General features: G+C 56.1%; 5 protein-coding genes across 9 annotated transcripts; 3 read left to right on the top strand and 2 right to left on the bottom strand.

The window, feature by feature from the left end:
• The first annotated feature begins 309 nt into the window (after positions 1-309).
• On the top strand, positions 310-5,919 carry Rhot2 (ras homolog family member T2). Its single transcript, XM_021149404.3, has 19 exons — positions 310-446; positions 533-591; positions 676-757; positions 857-900; positions 1,637-1,690; positions 2,362-2,414; positions 2,493-2,601; positions 2,693-2,794; positions 2,937-3,035; positions 3,125-3,233; positions 3,310-3,430; positions 3,629-3,713; positions 3,787-3,929; positions 4,012-4,112; positions 4,195-4,325; positions 4,429-4,509; positions 4,657-4,779; positions 4,869-5,071; positions 5,265-5,919. Exons 1-19 carry the CDS (start codon positions 410-412, stop codon positions 5,389-5,391), a joined length of 1,863 nt encoding a protein of 620 aa, XP_021005063.1. The 5' UTR covers positions 310-409; the 3' UTR covers positions 5,392-5,919.
• Positions 5,920-7,370: 1,451 nt separating this feature from the next.
• On the top strand, positions 7,371-11,613 carry Rhbdl1 (rhomboid like 1). 4 transcript variants are annotated; one of them, XM_029470937.2, is made up of 8 exons: positions 7,371-7,707; positions 8,123-8,296; positions 8,502-8,726; positions 8,802-8,950; positions 9,113-9,225; positions 9,342-9,418; positions 9,498-9,558; positions 9,639-11,613. In XM_029470937.2, the coding sequence occupies exons 1-8, from the start codon at positions 7,501-7,503 to the stop codon at positions 9,908-9,910; spliced, it is 1,278 nt and encodes a 425-aa protein (XP_029326797.1). In that variant the 5' UTR covers positions 7,371-7,500; the 3' UTR covers positions 9,911-11,613. The 4 variants fall into 4 exon arrangements, with proteins under 4 accessions (XP_029326797.1, XP_029326798.1, XP_021005061.1 ...); XM_021149402.3 differs by having other exon boundaries at positions 7,377-7,707; positions 8,123-8,284; positions 9,318-9,418; XM_029470936.2 differs by having other exon boundaries at positions 7,466-7,707; positions 9,318-9,418.
• A 111-nt stretch (positions 11,614-11,724) lies between these two features.
• Stub1 (STIP1 homology and U-box containing protein 1) lies at positions 11,725-14,060 on the top strand. The gene is made up of 7 exons (XM_021186206.3): positions 11,725-12,000; positions 12,447-12,645; positions 12,730-12,895; positions 13,060-13,147; positions 13,326-13,382; positions 13,473-13,589; positions 13,684-14,060. Exons 1-7 carry the CDS (start codon positions 11,839-11,841, stop codon positions 13,807-13,809), a joined length of 915 nt encoding a protein of 304 aa, XP_021041865.1. The 5' UTR covers positions 11,725-11,838; the 3' UTR covers positions 13,810-14,060.
• Jmjd8 (jumonji domain containing 8) lies at positions 12,924-15,853 on the bottom strand. Of its 2 annotated transcripts, XM_021186204.3 has the most exons (9): positions 15,529-15,845; positions 15,354-15,452; positions 15,161-15,209; positions 14,991-15,087; positions 14,840-14,908; positions 14,632-14,751; positions 14,488-14,555; positions 14,264-14,398; positions 12,924-14,184 (listed from the first exon to the last, which is right to left on the bottom strand). In XM_021186204.3, the coding sequence occupies exons 1-9, from the start codon at positions 15,795-15,797 to the stop codon at positions 14,104-14,106; spliced, it is 987 nt and encodes a 328-aa protein (XP_021041863.1). In that variant the 5' UTR covers positions 15,798-15,845; the 3' UTR covers positions 12,924-14,103. The 2 variants fall into 2 exon arrangements, with proteins under 2 accessions (XP_021041863.1, XP_021041864.2); XM_021186205.3 differs by lacking the exon at positions 15,354-15,452 and having other exon boundaries at positions 15,529-15,853.
• A 98-nt stretch (positions 15,854-15,951) lies between these two features.
• On the bottom strand, positions 15,952-21,039 carry Wdr24 (WD repeat domain 24). Its single transcript, XM_021149444.3, has 9 exons — positions 19,988-21,039; positions 18,847-19,024; positions 18,054-18,726; positions 17,523-17,641; positions 17,320-17,441; positions 17,144-17,248; positions 16,683-17,023; positions 16,338-16,522; positions 15,952-16,261 (listed from the first exon to the last, which is right to left on the bottom strand). The coding sequence occupies exons 1-9, from the start codon at positions 20,466-20,468 to the stop codon at positions 16,093-16,095; spliced, it is 2,373 nt and encodes a 790-aa protein (XP_021005103.1). The 5' UTR covers positions 20,469-21,039; the 3' UTR covers positions 15,952-16,092.
• Between the last annotated feature and the right edge of the window lie 1,046 nt (positions 21,040-22,085).

Here is a 22,085-nt window from a genome sequence, read left to right on the forward strand (position 1 = left end):
TCCATCCAATAGCTGCCTGTGAGCATCCACTTATGTGTTTGCTAGGCCCCAGCGATACATTGTTTTATTGTTCCATAAATTGTGTCTCTGCATCACTTCTGGCCTGAGCTCACCCTTTCTACCTGCCAGTGGCCTGTCCACCTGAGGAGCCCGTTGGGTCTGAGATGTTTGCACCACCTGCAGAGTCAGGAACACTCAACTGGCAGGCGGGCGCGGGCACCTTGCCTTAGCCCAACCACTAGCTGGCGCTGTGTGGGCGGGACCGGAAGCTTGGGTGAGGGCGGTACTGAAGACAGGAAGTGCGGGGGCCTGAGCGGGTTGAAGGAGAGGGTTGGGGTTGGGATTGGGTTTACTTAGTCCGTTCCGGGCCGGGAGGGGTGGGTTTGGGGTGCTGCTGCGGGCAGCAGCCATGCGGCGCGATGTGCGCATCCTGCTGCTGGGCGAGGGTAGGTGCGCTGGGGCCGCGGGAAGACCGATGGGGTCGCCGTGACCTCGGCGGTGCTCCTGACTACTGTTCCCTCTCCCCGCGCAGCCCAGGTGGGGAAGACTTCTCTGATCCTGTCGCTGGTCGGCGAGGAGTTTCCCGAGGAGGTGCGCGGGGCGGACTGGGCACTTAGGGTGGATGCCAGGCTTTGGGCAGCCGCTCCGCATTCAATACTGATCCACCTGTTGCAGGTCCCTGCCCGCGCGGAGGAGATAACCATCCCCGCCGACGTCACCCCGGAAAAGGTGCCCACTCATATCGTGGATTACTCAGGTATCTCCAATGCTGCCTCCCAGCCGGTGTGTATTGAGCCTGCAGCCGGTTTGAATCGAGCGCAACAGCCATTCTACATAGGATTCTTTTTCCTTTTAGAAGCGGAGCAGACAGAGGAAGAACTTCAGGAGGAGATCCACAAGGTGCGGTGCATCTTGCAGGCCCTTGGGTACTGAGCCCAATTCCTTGGTCCTAATTTGCTGCCACCTAGTCTTAATCGGCTTCCTCTACTGGCGGCTGGATTAGGTGACTCTGCTTGACCCTGATAATTCAGCTGTGACCTTCACGGCTGAGTATTGTTGGCTTTTCCAGATCACAGCTTTCTGGGAATTAGGACCTCGCCAGTACTGCCATTACTGATCCTTCCCAGGGTCAGAGGGGAGCAGACACACACACACACACACACACACACATTCTTCATTGCTTTTCCTTAAACATACTTCCGTTCCCCAGTACTAATCCTCCCTAGGCTGTAGTGGATGCCATCTTAATTAGGCATTCCCTGATGCCAGAGTTACTATGTCCCTGAATGCAGTCCTTCAGGTCACTTGGTCAGGATGCAGTGTCTCCTTGCTTGCATCTGCAGCCTCCTTGCTGCTTGTACTGAGATAGAAAGTGAGAGAGACCTGCCTTGGGACTGTACCCTGCGTGTGATAGGTCTGTCATAAGTCTAGGATGTGCTGTCTAGCGCCTTGGTGCTAGGGTCTGGTGTCTCTTAGGGAGTGTTGGCAGGGAGAGGCCTGCTTGGCAAAGGTGGACTTTCCTGGCCTCAGAGCCCTACCCATCCTGCTGTGAGCACCCGGGACATGCTGGGAGTGGCCTATGCTGTCCATAGCGAGCAGGCAGGCAATGCTTACCCTGTGCCTTGCTTTCCTTTAGGCAAATGTAGTGTGTGTGGTGTACGATGTGTCTGAGGAGACCACCATTGAGAAGGTAAGCAAGAGGGGATCTCCTTGGCCATTTTTGTTGTTGTTGTTTTAAGACTCATTTGAGCCAGGCGTGGTGGCGCACGCCTTTAATCCCAGCACTTGGAAGGCAGAGGCAGGCGGATTTCTGAGTTCGAGGCCAGCCTGAGTTCCAGGACAGCCAGGACTAACAAGAGAAACCCTGTCTCAAAAAACAAACAAACAAACAAACAAAACCCTTATTTGTTTATATGAATACATTTAGCTGTCTTCAGACACACCAGAAGAGGTCCTCGGATGGTTGTGAGCCACCATGTGGTTGCTGGGAATTGAACTCAGGACCCCTTGCAGAGCAGTCAGTGCTCTTAACCACTGAGCTATCTCTCTAGCCCTCCTTGTCCTCGTGCCTGGCTTAGTTGGCAGTTGGCCTGGACAGTACACAATGGCTCTTGATGCTCAGCCCTTTCTCCTAGCCTCACATCTGTTGAGCCTTTCAGGAACCCCCACAGCTCTGAGCTAGGAAGTGTTCTCCTCATACCCCAGCTTGCTGGGGGAGAATCAGACAAGTCCCTGTCTGTCGTCTGCAGTCTCCCACCAGCTTGCTCCTGCACTCTTAAAGCTTGTGTAGCCCCAGGAAGAAGAGCATGGGCTGGTGAGCATGCGCATGCTCTCGCCTCACACTTGGACTTGGTCTTTCAGATCCGAACCAAGTGGATCCCGCTTGTGAATGGCAGGACGGCGACAGGGCCCAGGTGACTAGCAGGGCCTCAGCTAGGGGGAACTAGAGCCCACCTGCTCCCCATCCCTGGTGATCATGGCCTCTCTCCCAGGTTGCCCATCATCCTGGTGGGCAATAAGTCTGACCTGCGGCCGGGAAGTAGCATGGAGGCTGTGCTGCCCATTATGAGCCAGTTTCCTGAGATAGAGACCTGCGTGGAGGTGAGCAGGGAGGGCTGTGGTAAGACCCTGAAGCAGCTCCCTAGATCTGTCATGGGTCCCTCCTGAGCCTGCCCTCCTTACCCTTGTCCAGTGTTCAGCCAAGCACTTGAGGAATATCTCAGAGCTGTTCTACTATGCCCAGAAGGCTGTTCTGCATCCCACAGCCCCCCTTTATGACCCTGAGGCCAAACAGGTAAGTAGTGGATGAGGGCCACACACCTATTTCTCAAAGTCCCATCCCAAGGCCCACATGTGCCTTGGATAAGGAGTACAAATAAATGAGCGCACCGACAGGGTGGCCAGGAAAAGGGCCACTTGGTGTTGTGTCCCTGCAGCTCAGGCCTGCATGCGCCCAGGCGCTCACACGCATCTTCAGGCTGTCGGACCAGGACCGAGACCACGGGCTGAGCGACGAGGAACTCAATGCCTTCCAGGTGTGGTCCTGCCCTGACACCCTAGCTGCCCTTGTGAGAGGGTCATCAGGATAGCTGACTGATCTGAAGCACTCTCTTACCGGAGGCAGAAGTCCTGCTTTGGCCATCCCCTGGCCCCACAGGCCCTAGAGGATGTGAAGAGGGTGGTGTGCAAGAACGTGTCAGGTGGTGTGCAGAATGACCGGCTGACCCTGGAAGGTGAGGCAGACATCACCTTATACCCTGATGTGTGGGGAGTGGCAAGGCGGTGTACTAACCTTCCACCTTCCCACAGGCTTCCTCTTCCTGAACACACTCTTCATCCAGCGTGGCCGGCACGAGACCACATGGACCATCCTGCGGCGCTTTGGTTACAGTGACTCACTGGAGCTAACGCCCGACTACCTCTATCCACCGTGAGTTGTAGGCTGGTGGGCAGTGGTGCTTATCCTCTTGGGGTCGATCCTTGTGACCTGGGGACTTTAGCTTGGTCTCTCAACACACACTCATTAGCTCCTCCCTTGCTTAGCCCCAACCGTGTAACCAGAGGTTCTGTTGGGAGTGCCTGACTGCCCAGGCACTTGAACTGTGACAGTTAAAGTGCATCCCCACAGGCTCCATGTCCCCCCTGGCTGCAGCACAGAGCTCAACCATCGTGGCTACCAGTTTGTGCAGCGGATGTTCGAGAAGCATGACCAGGTGAGCACATCACCTCACACCTTGACACCCCTCCCCGCACAGCAACTTGTCACCATAGCCCCTTTGCCTGTAGGACCATGATGGTGTCCTCTCGCCCACGGAACTACAGAATCTCTTCAGTGTGTTCTCAGGTGCTCCATGGGGCCCTGAACTCTTACACACAGTCCCTACTCAGGCTGGCTGTCTGCCTTTGCATGGCTATCTCTGCCAGTGGACGTAAGTACAGTCCCTGTCTACCTATCTGTCCCTACCCATCCCATCTTACTCTCCTTAGCCCTGTACCCTCCTCTACTCCCAGCCTCATGACCTACTTGGATGTCCAGCAATGCCTTGCACACCTTGGCTACCTGGGTTACCCTACCCTCTGTGAACAGGACTCTCAGGCACAGGCTATCACAGGTAGGTGAACACTTTTTTGGTCCCTGGGCCCAGCCAAGCCCTTCTTGATGGCCAACACCCTCACGTGAGCTCACCTTTTCAGTTACCCGTGAGAAGAAACTGGACCAGGAGAAAGGGCAGACACAGCGCAGCGTTCTCATGTGTAAGGTGCTGGGAGCCCAAGGAGTGGGCAAGTCAGCCTTCTTGCAAGCCTTCCTTGGCAACAGCCTTGGGGTGAGAATTATGGAGGCCCCAGCCCCTACCTGGGAACTCAAGGGGGCAAGAGGGGTGCCACAGAGAACTCTGGGGCCAAAAACTCTTCCTGCTGTCCACACAGGAAGCCAGGGACCCCCCTGAGAAATTCCCCCTGCATACCATCAATACAGTGCGGGTCAGCGGGCAGGAGAAGTACCTGATTGTGAGTGAGGGCCTGTGCACCATGTCCTGAAGGGTATACCTGTGATACCCCTATACCCATATATTCTTCCTCCTAATGGAGCTGTCTCAGGGTGGCCCTTGAGGGACCCAGCTGTGGGGAGGCCACTAAAGCTACTGTTTGTCCCAGCTGTGTGAAGTGAATGCTGACGGCCTCCTGGACACCTCTCTAGACACTACCTGTGATGTTGCCTGCTTAATGTTTGACAGCAGTGATCCCAAGACCTTTGTACACTGTGCTACCATATACAAGGCAAGCCCTGACTTGAGGTCCTGTAGGGGGATCCCAGCCATAGCCCAGTTAGCCAGCAAGCTCAGCTCTCGATTCTTTTTTCCTGGCAGCGTTATTACATGGATGGGCAGACCCCCTGCCTCTTTATCGCCTCCAAAGCTGATCTCCCTGAAGGTGTTGTCCCCCCAGGGCTGTCACCAGCTGAGTTCTGCCGGAGGCACCGGCTGCCTGCCCCAGCCTCATTCTCCTGCTTGGGACCCGCACAGCTCAGCACAGATGTCTTTACCCAACTTGCTACCATGGCCACTTTCCCGTGAGTATACCGCAGCCTCAGTGTGGGTGGGGCTTAGTCTGTCTGGGTACAAAGGTGTCAGAGCTGTAGGGTGGGGCCTGTGGCCCAGAGAGCTATGCTGGATGGTCTCTGGCTTGGCCTCTGGCTGCCTGGGATGGGTTTTCAGCAGTGAGCTTTTCGCAAGCACACGTCTTGAGTATTATTCTTTCCACAGACACCTGGTGCACACAGAGCTGCACCCCACCTCCTTCTGGCTCCGAGGAGTGCTGGTGGCTGTCGGCACGGCGGTGGCTGCTGTCCTTAGCTTCTCACTATACAGGGTCCTAGTGAAGAGCCGATGACAAAGGACCCATGAAACTCTCCTGCCCCCAGGCACAGCACACTGTGGTGCCTTGTGTGGGCCCACACGGCAAAGATGTATAGGCTTTCGGCCTGTTGGAGTAATGTCTGTGTGGCTGGCTACAGGGTCCCTGGGACTGATGTGGGTTCCTGCTCAGGGACTTGGTGTCTAGATCTTGGCTTCCAAAAGTCTGTTGCCCTATTCCAGGCCTGTCCTGCTGAGCCTGAGAGTACTGATGCCAGGTGTGAGGCCTTAGCCTTGGAGGGAGGGAGGATTGTGTGTAAGGGGCTGGGCTGTGGGTAAGGAAGCCAGTGACCAGGACCCGAAGTTCTCAGGGTGTGTCCCCCCCTTCCTGGTTGTGCATGGCCAGTGGACATGTAGAGGGCAAGAGGTAGTGGTCAAATCAGGGAGGGACCCGATAGTCACAAAGGTCCTACCTTTTTGTCAGGTGTGGAGCCTTACTCACACTGTGCCAGCTGCAGAGCGAGCAGAACTGGCTTTCCTGATTAAATTTCACTTGTCTTTTCCATCTCTTGGATTTTGATCTCTCAATGCAACTTTCTCTCTTTCTTTCTTTCTTTCTTTCTTTCTTTCTTTCTTTCTTTCTTTCTTTCTTTCAAAAATATGCTTATTTTTATGAGTTTGAGTGTTTTGCCTGCATATATGTAAGTGCCCCGTGTGTGTGTCTGGTGCCGACAGAAGCCAAATGAGTATGTCGGAGTTCCCTGGAACTGGAGTTAACTGATGATTGTGAGCCATCCCGTGGGTGTTGGAAACAAACCCAGGTCCTCTGCAGAGGCAGCCAGTGCTCTGAACCACCATGCCCTCTCCAGCCCCATAAAAATGGCTTTTCAATCGCAATGTGACTGCTGTTTTTGTGTGAGTTGGAAATGCCACCTGACCCGTCTGTCTCCCCCGTGCCCTGGTTCCCATTCTGTGGTCTCACTAGTCATGCTGATTAATGGCTCTGGAAGGTCCAGTTGAGGGGTCTGCTGTCCAGTAATGCCAGCATCCATCAGTGTCGTGGGGGTGTGTGAGAGAGGGCTCCTGCTGCTTCTCTGGGAACATGGCTTCTGCTGTTGGTTCTTCATTGCCCCACACTGCACACAGCCCAGGCAGCCTTCCTGGCTCTGCTGAGAGCCTGGGTTTTATGTGTAGCCTGGCTGTGACAAGCAAGGGACAGCCATAGATCTCAGCCTGGCCAGAAGCTGAGTGAAGGATGGGCTGTTGGACATGACCTCCTACCACCAAAGACACCCAAACAGGAATCCATACACTCAACGAGTCACTTGGGTTGGGTCAGGTGGGTTCTCTCTGCCCCAGAATGTCCATGGAATGGGGATCCCTGAAAAATGAGGCCTTTGCCTCCTGCTCCAGTCCCAGCCTACTGGCCTGCCGTCCCACTGAGCATCTAAGGCAGGCTGCTTATTGTAGGCAGCTGTATTCCCTATAGAGGCCCATCGGGCAAGAATAACTGCCATCCCATCTTTGCAGGAGCAGATTCTGTTTTGAATGATACTTGGAAGGGTTGCCATGGTTACACATCCTATTGGTCTGTCACCTTCACTGTCCTCAGGAGCACACCCCCTCCCTTATCCAAGCTGCAGTCAGTTCTACCTTCACGTGGCTATCTGTGGCTCTTCCTGGCTATCCCCTGTGCCTTCTTGACTGGTGTTTCTGCACTGGAGGCCCTGCTATCTCAAATCCAATTCAGGGATGTTTGGTTTAGAGCTCCCAGCCTTGGCCATGAATAGGGAACCTGGGGCTTCGTTGCTGGAACAGTGCAAATAAGGACAAGTGTGTCTACTGAAAGCAGCTCCAGCTCAGGAGAAAGTGTGATGGGAGCAAATGGACCTTGACATTCTGGGATGGGTCACAGACTTTATTTTTAGTAGAAAGCAAGCATCCTAGGGAAGGTAATAAAACAGAGAGGCTGCCTAAGAGGGTATTGGGTGCTGCAGGCTGCCAGCTATGGCCTACTGGGAGAAGCTTCTGCTGCACGTGGTGCAAGAGCTGGACGCAGGCAGTGGTTCTGGGTCGAGCTGTTCGGTGGGGGACGGTTCTACCCAGGCAGTGCATCGAGTTGGGGCCGCGCGTGCGCGTGCAGGATATGCGCGTACTCTGGCTGTGTGCGCGCTGGGCTGGCATCTCGGTGACGCTGTCTGAGCTCGGGGAGCGCAGAGCAGAGCAGGCGGAGCGGGCCGGCCGGGGCGGAGCGGAGCGGTCCGCAGAGCAGCCCCTCCCGGCCTCGGCCGACCCCGGCCCTCGGCCCGGCTCTATGGACAGGAGCTCGCTGCTGCAGCTCATTCAGGAGCAGGTGCGTGGTGGGTGGGAGCTGGCACTGCCTTGGCGCCCTTCCAGCCGGTGAGGGGTTCGGGGGAGGGACCATGCTCGCAGAAGGCCCGGGCAGCCGCCTCCCAAATCCCCCTCCCTGCACGACCTTGGTCTCTGAGACTCCCGACCCCAAGAAAGGTCTGGCTTCATCGGGTTTCCACGGAAAGCTGGGGATGGAGGGAGGTGGTCCTTGGACCTAGGTCCTTCCCCTTTCTAGGACTGGTAGAGCGAATATGAGGTGGTAGAACAGCCAAACCAGGCACCTTGCCCTGCCAGGGCCTGGGAACAAGCTGGTTCTAGCAAACAGGCACTGACTGGCACAAAGGTCCAGCCTTCCTAGCCAGCCTAGCTCAGCCCTGTGGCTGGGAGTTGGCCCACCCTCTACTCCCCCACCACAGCAGCTGGATCCTGAGAACACAGGCTTCATCGGTGCGGACACCTTCGCTGGTCTGGTACACAGCCATGAGCTGCCCCTGGACCCCACCAAGTTGGACATGTTGGTGGCTCTGGCTCAGAGCAACGAGCGGGGCCAGGTCTGCTACCAGGAGCTGGTGGACCTGGTCAGTGCCATGGTGTGTGGGCAGCAGGGGAGGGCCCAGGCCTGGTCAAGCGCAGCACCCTGACCAAAGCTGGGTGGGCACACAGCTTTTTACTGGGTAGGGCTTACAGACCTGGGCAGTGTGGAAGACCCTCAGACCATTAGCAGCCACACAGCCAAGTAAGGTAGGGCTCCACAGGAACAATACAGTCACCTACACTAAGGTTCCTGCCCTTCAGATCAGCAGCAAGCGTTCCAGCAGCTTCAAGAGAGCCATTGCTAACGGACAGCGGGCACTGCCCCGAGACGGACTGCTAGATGAGCCAGGCCTGAGTGTCTATAAGCGGTTTGTGCGCTATGTGGCCTACGAGATCCTGCCCTGTGAGGTGGACCGCCGCTGGTACTTCTACAGGCACCGCACCTGCCCACCCCCTGTGTTCATGGCCTCGGTCACTCTTGCCCAGGTGGGCCTGCCTACACATTGCCCTGGGGCCTCCTGAGTCCCTAGTCTTGACCAGCCCTAACACTAGTGTCCCCAGATCATCGTGTTCCTGTGCTACGGGGCACGTCTCAACAAGTGGGTGCTCCAGACCTACCACCCTGAATATATGAAGAGCCCTCTGGTGTATCACCCAGGACACCGTGCTCGGGCATGGCGCTTCCTCACCTACATGTTCATGCATGTCGGGTAAGTGAGCCTTGCCTTCCAGAGCCTCTTCTCCACTCTTACCCCCAGCACCTGCCCACTGACTCCAAAGGCTTATCTCCCAGCTAAGTTACACTGCCTGTGGTGGTCTGGAGTAGGCAGGGTACCCATCTGACCACCTCTGCCATGCTCCTCTGTGGCCAGGCTGGAGCAGCTAGGGTTCAATGCCCTCCTGCAGCTGATGATCGGTGTGCCCCTGGAGATGGTACATGGCGTGCTTCGCATCAGCCTGCTCTACCTGGCGGGAGTGCTGGCAGGTGAGACTGGCACATAGGTGGGTGGGTCCCCTGCCTACCTCACCTGTTGAGGGGAGGGCCAGCTGTGCCCTCACCTCTCCCTTTGCCCACAGGCTCCCTGACTGTCTCTATCACAGATATGCGTGCCCCCGTGGTAGGGGGCTCTGGAGGGGTCTATGCCCTGTGCTCAGCACACCTGGCCAATGTTGTCATGGTAATGGGACTGCCTTTCTGGGGAGGTGGGAAGGGGCCCATTGGACATGCTTCACAGCCTGTCTGCCTGCCCCCATCAGAACTGGGCTGGGATGCGGTGTCCATACAAGCTGCTGAGGATGGTGCTGGCTCTGGTGTGCAGTGAGTAGCGGGGCAGGTGGGGCGCTGGGAGGCCCTTTACCTGCAGACAGGGCCCCTCCCACCTGTTGCTCCCTCTGCAGTGAGTTCCGAAGTGGGCCGGGCTGTGTGGCTACGCTTCTCCCCACCACTGCCTGCCTCAGGCCCACAGCCCAGCTTCATGGCACACCTGGCTGGTGCAGTGGTAGGTGTAAGCATGGGCCTTACCATCCTTCGGAGCTATGAGGAGCGCCTGAGGGACCAGTGCGGCTGGTGGGTGGTGCTACTTGCCTATGGCACCTTCCTGCTTTTCGCCATCTTCTGGAACGTCTTTGCCTATGACCTGCTGGGTGCCGATATCCCCCCTCCACCTTGACCTGCTCCCTAGGGCCATATGGCTAGAGCCAGGCACCAGGTGGGCCTGCATGTCTGCCCTCTATGAATGGACCTCTTGGCTGCTTTTCCCCACAGGGGCAGGGGGGCCCTGTGATCCCCCACCCCCAGCTGAAGCCAAGTCTTACTGCAGCCCTTGCTGCCCCCCCCAGGCCTTTCCAGGGGGAGGGGTGCTACTGGGCCAGGGCTGGGTGGAGGACCTTGAGTGTGGCCCTAGAGGAGACCCCTTCCCTCCCCACTGACCCCAGGACTTGCAGTCTGAGCCTTTTTGGAGAATGAATAAATATTTTACACAGCACCAGGTAGCTGTCCTGGGGCTCTGCAGGCTTGTCTGCCCCTCACCCAAGCTGTATGAGCCACCTCCCCTCCAGGAGGCTCTGCGCTCCCTCTCCCCCTTCAAGCTCTGCACCTGACTTGAGGTGGTAGCTTTACTCCTGGCCATGGCCGGAATCCACAGGAGGTGGGGCCCCTGGGAAGAAACTGTGGACTTCCAGGTCAGTCCAAGTTCAGCAATGGTTTATTGTGCTACAAGAGCTTCCAATCTCCTGTTCTTTCAGCCTCCCTTCCAAACGCTAGCCCACAACAGAGCTAGGTTCACTTGGCCCGGGGCTTGTAATTCTTGGCAGGTCCTTGTGGGAGGCCCCGTCGGGGTGAAGGTCAGGCAGCAGGTCTGGGCATACATCTGCCCATAGCCCAAGTTTGCACAAGACGAAGAGTCTACAACTCTAAGACATTTACTAGTGAGGTCCACAAAGGTTCTGGGGTCAAGTTACAAACCACCAGAACCATGATGGGCCCTGGATGACCTCTCAGGCCCCGCTCAGCCCTGCTCAGCAAGGCAGTGAACTCTTGCACCTGGGCTAGAAACAGCAAGTAGTGCTTGAGTGTGTACTGGAGGGTTAGCAAGCTAGGAACTGTAGCCACCGCCTCTTCGTATATGAAAGCTGCAACCCCAGAAACCTCTGCCTCCAGGACCACTGCAAAGAGTGACAAGGAGGTTCTGGGGATAGCTTTTTTTGAGCTCCTAGAGCCCCCACCCAACTTGGGCAAAGATGCTACCTACTCACTCGAGGCAGTGGCAGAAACCACGCAGCGAAGTTTGACTGCGGCGCCCAGATCAGCAGAAAGCCGAGTTCTGCTTCTCCAAGTCCGGGGTGGGGGGTGTTAGCGGCCAACAGCTGATGCAGCAGCGGCTAGAAATGCCTCAACGACAGACCATGGGGTCAAAGGGTCTTGGTGCAGGCGCTCTCCAAGGAAACCTGCCGGCTCCGCCCTTGAAGAAGCTCCTCCCCATGACCGCAAGAAGGGCAAGAGTCCAGCCGCGCACCCGCAGCTACTTCTACAGCAACCGCAGAAGGTCCTTTGGTGTCAGCGTGTCACGTGCTTGTTTCTCAGCCATTAATGGCCGCAGGCAGCTCCTCCCGATTCCCGAGGAAGCCCCTCGAGAGCGGTCTGACCTGCGGGCCTCTCTTCTACCCTCAATTCCGCCATCCTACCGGCGGTCCAGACGTTCCCAGGCTGTCGCGTGAGCCCGTGTGTGCCCTAGTGGTGCGCTAGGACCCGGGCCTAGTGACCGGCCCTCGGAACGCCACTTCTCAATGACCGCAGCCACGTTCGCCCTGCGTGGGGCCGGAGGGCGGGGCTTGAGCGCCGATGGGCGGAGCCTTGGTCTGAGCAGGGTAGGTCCCGGTTACTGTAGGGCGGGGCCTGTAGAGCGCAGCGGAAGCTTCTCAGAGCTAAGGGAACTGGCTCAATCCACGAGGCTCCGCCTTTGCTCACGTGTCCCCATGCCAGCTCCGCCCCACACCGGAAGTTCCGGTGGCGGATCGCCGACCGGGCGGAGCTGATCGCTGCGCGGGCTGCGAGATCTAGGTGGCCGGGCGCGGAGCCCAAGCCGTGCCGCGCGGCGCCATGAAGGGCAAGGAGGAAAAGGAGGGCGGCGCGCGGCTGGGCACTGGTGGCGGCGGCAGCCCTGATAAGAGCCCGAGTGCGCAAGAGCTCAAGGAGCAGGGAAACCGGCTCTTCGTGGGCCGCAAGTACCCGGAGGCGGCGGCCTGCTACGGCCGCGCCATCGTGAGTGCGGGGGGGCGGGGGCGGGGCCCGATGTGCCTCCCAGTTTTGTGATTCCGGACAGGATTTCTGGCAGCCCGGACTCGATGACTCGCTCGCTCCCCTGGTGCCCGGATTGCTGTTCCCGAGTCGAGGGCTGATTTGACTGGGAACTGGCGGGCGGGATGCTTGATTAAGTAAGACTAAGGATGACACCAGGAGCCCTTGCCCCTTGAGACTCCCAAGCCCAAAGCTTGTAGAGGGGTTGTGGGATTTTTCTCAAAAGCAGTTGGAGGCAAGAAAGCATGGCCAGAATCCAGAGCTCTTGATAATTCGGAAATCTCCAGTTCCTCTATTCCAGCCATGGGCCCCCAAAGCTGGAGCATTGTCCAGATCATTGGCTTTCAGCTTGCTAGAAGAGAGGGGATCAACTGAGCCCACACTCCTTGTCGCCTGGTCTTGGTCCCCAGACTCGGAACCCACTTGTGGCAGTGTACTACACCAACCGGGCCCTGTGCTATCTGAAGATGCAACAGCCTGAACAGGCACTTGCTGACTGCCGGCGAGCCCTGGAGCTGGACGGGCAGTCTGTGAAGGCGCACTTCTTCCTGGGGCAGTGCCAGCTGGAGATGGAAAGTTATGATGAGGCCATTGCCAATCTGCAGCGAGGTGGGCTGACAAGATGCAAGGTTGTGGGCACCTTGGGGGACCAGGATTGTTGACAAGTGTAACCAAAAGTGTCCACTCCCCTAGCCTATAGTTTGGCCAAGGAGCAGCGACTCAACTTTGGGGATGATATTCCTAGTGCCCTTCGCATTGCTAAGAAGAAGCGCTGGAACAGTATCGAGGAACGGCGCATCCACCAGGAGAGTGAGCTGCATTCATATCTCACCAGGCTCATTGCTGCTGAGCGAGAGAGGTGGGTCCCTCCCCCAGCAGACACTGAGTCACCAGCACAAGTGTTTTTATTGAAGGACAGCAACCAGTACATGGGAAACCCAGGAGGAAAGAGGCCTGAGACGGGGTGGGCTCTGTGATTTCCTGGTCAGGGCCATCACCAACTAGCTTCTGGTTAACCCTCAGGGAACTGGAGGAGTGCCAGCGGAACCACGAGGGTCATGAAGATGATGGCCACATCCGGGCCCAGCAGGCCTGCATTGAGGCCAAGCACGTGAGGGTGCCCCTAGTCCACATGTGGGTCATTGTGTGTGTGTTTGTGTGTGGCATGAAAAGTGCCCCAGCCTTTGGTGGATCTGTTGGCCCATGCATGACATGAGTGCCCTGGTGGACAGAGTGTGTGTGTCTGTGTGGAGATAGGAGTTGCCCACACATGGCACTCAACTCTGCAGGATAAATACATGGCAGATATGGATGAGCTCTTCTCTCAGGTGGACGAGAAAAGAAAGGTGAGGACCCCCAGAAGCTCATGGGCTGCTGCTGGTATGGTGACCCCCACACCCCTCTCCAGTTCTAGACATTTTCCCCTTGTGCTATAGAAGCGAGATATCCCCGACTACTTGTGTGGCAAGATTAGCTTTGAGCTGATGCGGGAACCCTGCATTACACCCAGTGGTATCACCTATGACCGCAAGGACATTGAGGAGCACCTGCAGGTAAGGAGGGCCCATGGAGACCGGGCCATGGAGAGCCTTGGTACCCGGATCAGGGTATACTCAGGCCATTGAACACTCGACTCTGTTGTTGCAGCGTGTGGGCCACTTTGACCCTGTGACCCGGAGCCCTCTGACCCAGGAACAGCTCATCCCCAACTTGGCTATGAAGGAAGTCATTGACGCTTTCATCTCTGAGAACGGCTGGGTAGAGGACTATTGAGGCCCCATGTTCTGCCTGGCACCCTGGCCCAGGAGGAGCTGGAGACGGAAGCTCCAGTCCCTGTATAGTTTGTGTCCCTGGGCCTGCCCCCATCGGCCCTGCTGATGGGTTCTGAACTGCTCCCCTTCTCAGCATACCCCTTGCTGGGCCATGAGCCTCCCTTGTCCCCCTTCTGGGCTGGAGAGTGGGTGAGGGTGGGCTGAGGTTGCTGCTGCTGCCACTGTCCTGTAATAAAGTCTGTGAGCACTACATTGGCATGTGCTGGTGCAGTGGGCTTGCCAGTTGCCTGTCTGGCTAGCCGAGGAAGGTAGAGATGAAGACACTGGTGTCCAGATTGAGTGTGGCATGCCACCACCGATCAGGAAAATACAGTACCTGGGAGAAAGGAGGACAAAAAAAAAGTTTGATTCATGGCTGTTTGAGCTAGCCCAACCCCCACCTACCAGCTACTGACTTCACCAGCCTGGATGGTACATTCTAGAGGCCGTGCTGACAGGGCTAGAGATGGGTATATTTCCAGGAGCCAGGCCAATGTGGTCTTGTTAGGGTGGAACTCAGGTGTCTTCTCAGGAGGGTAGAGGAACCAGCGCTGGAGGCAGGAGTGTAAGGTCACTCACTATGTGTGCAATGGACTACAGACACCAGATTCACACACACACACACACACACTGTACTGACCTTCCGACCATAGATAACCTCTGAGAAACCAGGCCCATGCCAGTGGAAGGGTACCCCAGATCCAGCTCCTGTGGGGTCAGTTATGAATAGCTGATGAACAAAATATATATGGGCTCCCCCAAGTTTGTTTTGAAGTGCACCTACCTGCAATTCCAAAGCTGTAAGCAGGGGTGGTTCCCAGGAGACGGAATGGTGGCGGAGAGTAGTGCTGGAAGAGGGATGCCCACTCAGTGAAGTTGTTGTCTCCAAAAAAGTACAGGGTGTCTGCCAGCAGAGAGGGTGATAGGCAGGAGTACTGGCAACAGTGGGCTCCCAAGTACCCCACTCCCACTGCTGCCTGGGTCTGGCTCACCATTGCCTAGGGATGCAGGATCCTGGGGCTGCAGCAGCTGTTCCACATATTCCTGGAAGGGCAGGTCCACTACAAGAAGGGGGAGCCAGTCGGAACTGGTCAGTCCTGCCTTTGAGATGTGAAGGCAAACCTTGCAGGGTGTGTAGCTCACCTTTCTGGTAGGAGTAGGTGTTGGCTGTACTCAAGCGAACAACGTTGTCCCCGAACGAGGCTAGCAGGTTTTCCCGGGAACACAGGGCCCTGAACTTCTGGGGATGGAGGATAAGGTAACTGAGCACTTGGCCAAACAGAAGCAGTTGCCCACAGGGTACGAATACTCACCGAGTTGTCCGTGAGTCCTTGCAAGATGACGGGCTTGAGGAAGGCATAGCTGGGGGAAAAGAGGAGAATGTTGCACTGAGTTTAAACTCTGCAGGGGCCTCTTCTACACACCAGGCAGTGAGACCTCCGCAGCCAAAGACCATGCTTGGGAGTATGCCTAGAATCATGCTGAGACTGGGGCAGGCACACATACTGCTGCATGAATTCGGAATACGTGATGTGTGCCCGACGCTCCACAGTGCAACGCTCCTCCTCCGTTACTGCTGCTGCAATTCCCAGCCCATTCTGTTTCCTGCAGGGACAACAGGTCAGGCCAGCCGAAGCTTTAAGTTCAGGCTCCCTCCCGCCACCCATTTCCTGTGGCTCACCATCCCCCTTCGCCAGAGGCAGGCAGAACCACAGTCACCATCATCCATAATACAAAGAGCAAAAGCAGACCGCGCCGTCCAGCCGCCGCCATGAACATACGGGTGCAGGCGCGCAGCACGCTGGGAATTCCGTCGACACTTGCGTAACCACAAGCCATTGGCTTACCGTCCGGACTGCTGTAGCTACCTGCAAACAGTAGCCAGCCGGCCTTGGGAATCTCCTCCTTCTTCATACACGCGCATTGTACACACACACATCCACACAACATCCCTATTTAATCATTTCCTCAAGGCGGAGTGAAAATTGTATCGAGCAGCCATTGACTACCGTGCGTTACCATGGCTACAGCGCCCCTACCGGAAGTTCCCTCCAGCTAGAAAGTTCCCACCCAAGGCGCAATGAAAGTGACAAGTGGCCAAACAGCAGCTCTGGATTTTTATTGGGTTAAAAAGTTGCAGCCACCTTCCATCCTGGTACACAGGATGGGTAAGGGGCTGTGAGCCTAGTCCGGTGGACATCGGGATCAAGCTGAGGACGCTGCATCAGCCTTAGGGAAGGCCAGGTCAGGAGTATTCACAGAGATGGCCACAGCCTGCAGGGCAGTGGGAGCTGCCTTCCAGCCATTTCATGATGTGCTGAAGATGGCCACCATGACTGCAACCCTGACACCACACGAACAGGCCTTTAACCACATGATGGCAGACAGCACACATGCTGGCACAGCGGTGGCACCTGGGAATGGGAGGGCTGTTCAGCTGGGGGGCTCTGGGCTGCCTCCCTTCCAACCTCTCCAACTGCACCATCGCACCTGTCACAGACCCAGCCGCGGCTGCTCATGGGCCGCTTGCAGTGACTACAGTTGACATGCAGCGTGGTGGAGGCTTGGTTGAGGCAGCTAACTGCCCTGCTAGTGCTCAGCTTCACCACCTCATTGGACACATTCCAGAGGCAGAAGCGCTGCAGCAGATCTATGTAGGATGTGTACCAGTGCTCCTGGTGGGGAGGGACAGGCTCAGGTTAGTGTTTCCAGGAACACTGGGGTGTGTGTGTGTGTGGGGGGGGGGGTACAGTGGAAAAGAAACAGGCTCAGATGAGGGAACCAGCAGCCAGTCTGGGGAGACCCTCCCCTGCCCCGCCCCGATCCATCACACACCTGGGTCTGCTCATCGATGTCTTTTCGCACTCTCTCACCCAGCACGATGAGAACAGACACAGCCATCTGCACGTCGCCCTGCTCAGCGTAGAAGCGCAACATGTCCCGTACCAATACACTGAAGAAGTCAGGTGGCAGGCGGCTGTCATAGAGCGCATGTGAGACAGAGAGGAGGGAGGAGGAGGAGTCCACTGGGGCTAATGAAGCTGTGTCTGCCTCATTGCCGCTCACGTGCGGAGAATCCGCCTTGTCCTGCAGATGCTCGGGCCCAGATGGTGTGTCTACAATTTCATGGCGCAGTGGGAAGGCCTCTTGTGGCAGCACATATTCAGGCTCCTCGGCTGGGAGGCAGGGGTGAGGAAAGATGGACCTGAGTGTAGGCTTCCCGCTCCACTCAGCTCCTGCTCACAGAGCCATGTTCTGGGTTGGACCCCTCTATAGCCGACCCAGCCCCTACTCACGGTGCACATGTTCTGTGTCCAGTGGGTACAGCTCATCGTCCTCTCCTTCTACGTCACCCAGCAGGTAGTCAGCAGGCACATCACTCCCCTCTGTTTCCTCGTTATCTGCCCAGCAGGGAAGGGAGGTCATTCAGGGAGTGGCACCCCAGCCCTTTCCCATCAGCATCCCTGCCTACCCTCATTGGTGACAAGTGTGGCTGAAGAATCAAGCAGCGCTGCATCACTCCGTGTGTCCCCTTTGCTGCGATCCAGCCGTGTCTCACTGCCCAGCCCTGTGCCCATATCCTTCAGATTGAAGCTATAGGAAGGGAAGGCTTGTGGGTGGCCAGGCCCTGGCAGTCCACTCTGGGGAGGGGGCAGGAAGTAGCCAAGGATCTACCTGTTCATGAGCGGTAGGCCGCAGGAGCTGCCTTTGCCGACGCTATGGTTGAGATTGGCAGAGGATACCAAGCCAGGGCTACAGTAGATAATCCGTAACATGGTCCATGTCTGTGCCACCTAGGGGGAGGGACCAACCACTCAGGGGTCTCCATCTCCTAAGCAGAATCATATACCAACCCATGGCCTGATCCATTACCACCCAGGAAACTGGCCCCTGGAAAGAGCAGTGTCCACTCTACAGTAGCCCATCTGTGAGGTGTCTGGTGCTAAGATTAGCAATAGAACAGATATGGGGAAGAGAGAGCAGAAGGCAGCTCCAACACCAAGAATGAGGCAGAAGAGCGGGCTGTAGGCACGGGACTCCCTTGGCCTCCACCCTGAGTTTGGGCTAGTCTGGTGGTTCCCATGATCTTTACACTGTCAAATATTGTGACAAAGGCTGCCACTGTGACCAAGTTCAGGGTGGTTGTGGGTATGATGTCCCAACTACAGCAGCAGTCTCTGACCCTGGGTCTCCAGCTTCACATACCTGATTGCGGCCAAGCTCCCGAGCCACTTTTGCATTGTGATCACAGAGCTCGGCTAGTGGCCGGCCAGCCAGAGCATAACGTTCAGCTGTATCCACGAACCAGCTCATGCTGCCACCACTAGACTCCGTCTCAAAGACGCTCAGTGCACTGGAAGCGAGGCCAGAAAAAGGTTCTGCAGGGTCCAACTTGCGCTTGAAGAAGATGGGGTGGCGTCGGTCACCAGCATAGGGTTTACGTCCAGATTCAGCAGCCACCAGGCTTTCCTTAACAGCAAAGGCCAGGTCTCCAAAGAGGCCATAGCAGAGACCCTCAGGGTTGGCACGCTCAACAGGCTGACTGGCATCCCGAAACAGGTGCTGGCATAACGTGCTGTCCTTGGAGCCAGAGAGCAGGAAAGAGGGGTCATGTGGATGACGCCAGGCGATGCCTGTTGTGACATCACGATGCTCTTCAAACATAGCAGCTGGCACGAAGGGACGGCGTACATCCCATACATAGATGTTGTGGTCCACCATCATGGAACACGTGGCCAGGTGGTGGCGGCATTCAGGCCGCCATTTGACTCGGGCCACTGAAGCGATTGTCTGCACACAGTGTATCTCCTTGGCACGATGTGTGGTCATGTCCCAGACCTTTACCATCTTGTCACGTCCACCCGTGGCCAGCCAGCCCCTGTAGAGAAGGTCCCACTCAAGCTGTCAGTGACCTCTCCCATGGGAAAGGAGACCCTGCCACACCCAAAGGCATCTTTTAGCCTCCAGCCTTAAGGCCCGTCTTCTCCCCACACCACACCTGTCCTCTGGGTGCCAATCACAGCAGAAGACAGGCCCATTGTGGGCTGTGAACATCCTCTCACAGCGGTCGGGTCGGCGGATGTCCCAGAGCTGTACGTTGCCATTCTCAAAGGTGGAAGCAAAGGTAAAATAGTCACGGATACTGAACTGCACATCCCGCACGCTCTCAGACTGGCCTGTGGGCACACAGCAGTACAGACATAAGTGAGGGGGCTGGCCCCCAGGGGGTGGGGGAGCCCTTGGAGTGGCTCCAACCATGTCATTCACCAGCCTGTAGCCCAGCCCAGAAACACAGGACTGGAGAAACACCACCAAAATCTGCCTAGGCCAGAGTATGCCAGGTAGTTTCAGTGCAGACTCCCAGCCTCAGTTCCCTAGATTCTGCACAGGCAAAGCTGTAGACCTGCCTCAGAGGCTATGTGTGAGCGCTGGAGGCACAGGAGCCGACCCTAGTTGGCTGTCTATATCTCCCAGGCCAAGGCTTGTGGAAGACCCAATGAATGGAAGGAGGCTCCTCGTTCTCTGCTCAATACCCTGCCAGCTGCCTAGTTAGCCTCGAAGGACCTAAGAGCTCAGCGACCATACCCACCTTAAAAGATCGCCAAACAAGGAGCCTGCAGGTACAGTGTCCAGTGCTTTTCCCTGCCACAGACAGCCCAAGATCTGTTGTAACCCCCAAATTCTCCAGGCCCCAAGGCTCTGCCTGCGCATCATTTGGTCTCATTAAAGATCAGAGAGAGGGGGATGAGGGCTGAATGCAGACAGCTTGGCCTGCCATGAAAGGGGCCCTGTGTGCTCCCCACCTCACTCTGAATCCCAGTCTGAGTCCTGAAGACACAAGGCTCCGCCACTCACTATAGTGTGTCTGAAGGCTCTGCCTTCCCTATTAGCAACACCTACCACCCAGCCTCAATTTCCACTGGTCTGACCTCCTGCCTCGCCCCCCCACCCCCCCACCAGCAGTGTTGGGCTTATCCTTCTCAGGGAGCCAACCGTTCCCATTTCCACCACTCTTTCTGGGCTGTTCCACCTCTGAGGGTCCATCAGAGGGCCTCTGATAGACACACACTTCAGCCTGCCTGTCAGGTCTAACACCTACAGAGATCCGTATGTACCCCAACTTCCTCTGTAGGCCTCACCAGAGAAGGTGCTGACAGAGTCCTTCCTTCGGAGGTCAAAGCACTTCATGAAACCATCTTGAGAGCCACTGAGCAGCACATGGGCCTCGGTGGGATGGAAACAGACTTTGTTCACGGTGCGCTTGTGTTCTGTGAACAGCTGATCCTGCTTGTTGCGGGATGGCCGACCTAGGTTCCATGTAACCACCACACCATTGGTGGCTGCTGTGGCCAGCAGATTCTCATCCATCTGGTGCCAGACCACATCAGCACAGCTCAGGTTGAGCGAGGGCTTCCTACCCACACGTAAATTCAGCTTCTCTACGAACTGCTCCTCCTCAATGGCATAAATCTTGAAGATGCTTCGGCCTGCCACAACAACCTGGGCAGCGTCGCGGCACACGCTGATGGCATTAGCTGGCGCGTCCAGATGGCAGTGCATGGTTCGGCCCGTCAGAGCACTGCCGCTCAGGGCTGTGCTAACTCGGGACATCTTTTCCATGTCTGCACAGGTGTCAGAGGCAGGAGGTCAGTGAAGTGTGCTGACCTGGTCAGCCATGGTGTCTTAACAGTTCAGGTTCAGTCCTCTCGAACCTTCGGCCTGAGATGGTCCATCAGCCAGTCGTTATCTTAGGAAGGTTCACATTCATTGGAGTTCTCCAGAAGGCTCCAGAGCTAACCTGAGGTTCGTCAGCACCATATCTGACGTCTCCCGAGTCTATGTGGTTAATCCTCCATCAGTGAGATCCTGGGGGCGGGGAGTGGTTCCTGACTTCACAGCCCCATACCTCCGAGGATTGTGGGGCTTCCAAGAGGAAGGAACAATCGAGTGGAAAGGGCAGAGAAGCTAGATGGGTATGGACTGAGTTCAAACACCTTGGAATGCAGAAGAGAGGTTACAGCAATAAGTGCAGGTGTCTAGTTGCACCGTGCAGCGGCAACTGAGGGACCAGAACCAGGTGCTAGAAAAGCCTCTGCCCCGTCGCACGCCAGTCATTTACCGCAAGCACAGAGTGGTCTTCAGCTAGAGTACCGGAAGAGACTCACCTACTGCCCGCCCATTACCGGAAGTAGTCCTTTCTTATTCTCACTTCGCCGGAAGTGAGTGACAATTCGTCTTTCACACCATAAGGGTTCCGTGTCTGCGAGCAGCGCTTCTGCAGAGCAAACGGACCAGAATTGGGCTCAGCAGTCTCCCTGGTTTTAATTTGGTTATATATGTCCGCTATTGATCGTTTGGTTAGGGTTTCTGTTTTGTTTTGTTTTGTTTTATGGTTCTGGAAATCGAGCCCGAGACTAGGCTATGTTTATTTTATTCTCAATATCTTAATACCAGTACTTAAACCTTTCCTCTGGTCTTGGAGAAGTAATTTTCTTTTTCTTTTTTCTTTCTTTCTTTCTTTTCCTTTTCCCTTTTTTTTTTGTTTGCTTTTGTTGTTTTGTTTTTTGTTTTTCGAGACAGGGTTTCTCTGTACATCCCTGGCTGTCCTGGAATTCACTCTGTAGACCAGGCTGGCCCCAAACTCAGAAATCCGTACTGGGATTAAAGGCAGGGTTTCTCTGTACATCCCTGGCTGTCCTGGAATTCACTCTGTAGACCAGGCTGGCCTCAAACTCAGAAACCCATACTGGGATTAAAGGCGTGTGCCGCCACTGCCCGGCGAGGAGAAATTTTCTAAGTAGACCTTGAGTTCCACCACTCTGCCACAGTGCCACTTCCCCTGCGGAAGCACAAGCAGCCTGGTGCCTTTTCTACTCTAGGTCATTATTTCACTGTGAATAGGTCTCAGAGACCTGACCCTGACCTTCCTGGCTCATCTGCAGCTCTACCTTTCTTGGCTCCTCCTTTCTCAGCTTGCTTCTATCCCAGCTTCCTTCCCTCTGCGTATTTTCCTTCTTCCACAGTTCATCAGCTGTGTTATAAAACCATGTCTTCTACCTATGGCTTCTACCCCTGCAGAAGGTGTCTCCTTTACATGTAGGTAGGCACGTAGCTCAAATGCCTACCATCTTAGGCCATCCTTGCCACCCCAGTCTAATGTCTCCTTTGTCTTCTGTGGTTTGTGTGATTACACCTGTTTTGGTACTTTCAGAGCCTGACAACCAGTCGTCAGTGGCT

Source organism: Mus caroli, unplaced genomic scaffold (assembly GCF_978045245.1).
Source record: "Mus caroli unplaced genomic scaffold, Mus_caroli_1 scaffold_18, whole genome shotgun sequence".
In the NCBI taxonomy this organism is placed as follows: Eukaryota; Metazoa; Chordata; class Mammalia; order Rodentia; family Muridae; genus Mus; species Mus caroli.

Coding starts and splice junctions, on each gene's coding strand:
- Jmjd8 (XM_021186204.3), bottom strand. CDS start 15,797: ATGTTGTGTGGATGTGTGTGTGTACAATGCGCGTGTATGAAGAAGGAG. Junction 15,210..15,353: donor TATTCCGAATTCATGCAGCA/GTATGTGTGCCT, acceptor CTTTTCCCCCAG/CTATGCCTTCCTCAAGCCCG. Junction 14,185..14,263: donor GTACCATCCAGGCTGGTGAA/GTCAGTAGCTGG, acceptor CCTTTCTCCCAG/GTACTGTATTTTCCTGATCG.
- Wdr24 (XM_021149444.3), bottom strand. CDS start 20,468: ATGGAAAAGATGTCCCGAGTTAGCACAGCCCTGAGCGGCAGTGCTCTG. Junction 17,442..17,522: donor GGCCTACCGCTCATGAACAG/GTAGATCCTTGG, acceptor CCCTTCCTATAG/CTTCAATCTGAAGGATATGG. Junction 17,024..17,143: donor GGACACAGAACATGTGCACC/GTGAGTAGGGGC, acceptor CCTGCCTCCCAG/CCGAGGAGCCTGAATATGTG.
- Rhbdl1 (XM_029470936.2), top strand. CDS start 7,501: ATGCGCGTACTCTGGCTGTGTGCGCGCTGGGCTGGCATCTCGGTGACG. Junction 8,297..8,501: donor TGGACCTGGTCAGTGCCATG/GTGTGTGGGCAG, acceptor CCTGCCCTTCAG/ATCAGCAGCAAGCGTTCCAG. Junction 8,727..8,801: donor CCTCGGTCACTCTTGCCCAG/GTGGGCCTGCCT, acceptor TAGTGTCCCCAG/ATCATCGTGTTCCTGTGCTA.
- Rhot2 (XM_021149404.3), top strand. CDS start 410: ATGCGGCGCGATGTGCGCATCCTGCTGCTGGGCGAGG. Junction 3,714..3,786: donor TGTTCGAGAAGCATGACCAG/GTGAGCACATCA, acceptor CTTTGCCTGTAG/GACCATGATGGTGTCCTCTC. Junction 4,326..4,428: donor TCCTTGGCAACAGCCTTGGG/GTGAGAATTATG, acceptor CTGTCCACACAG/GAAGCCAGGGACCCCCCTGA.
- Stub1 (XM_021186206.3), top strand. CDS start 11,839: ATGAAGGGCAAGGAGGAAAAGGAGGGCGGCGCGCGGCTGGGCACTGGT. Junction 12,001..12,446: donor CCTGCTACGGCCGCGCCATC/GTGAGTGCGGGG, acceptor CTTGGTCCCCAG/ACTCGGAACCCACTTGTGGC. Junction 12,896..13,059: donor ATTGCTGCTGAGCGAGAGAG/GTGGGTCCCTCC, acceptor GTTAACCCTCAG/GGAACTGGAGGAGTGCCAGC.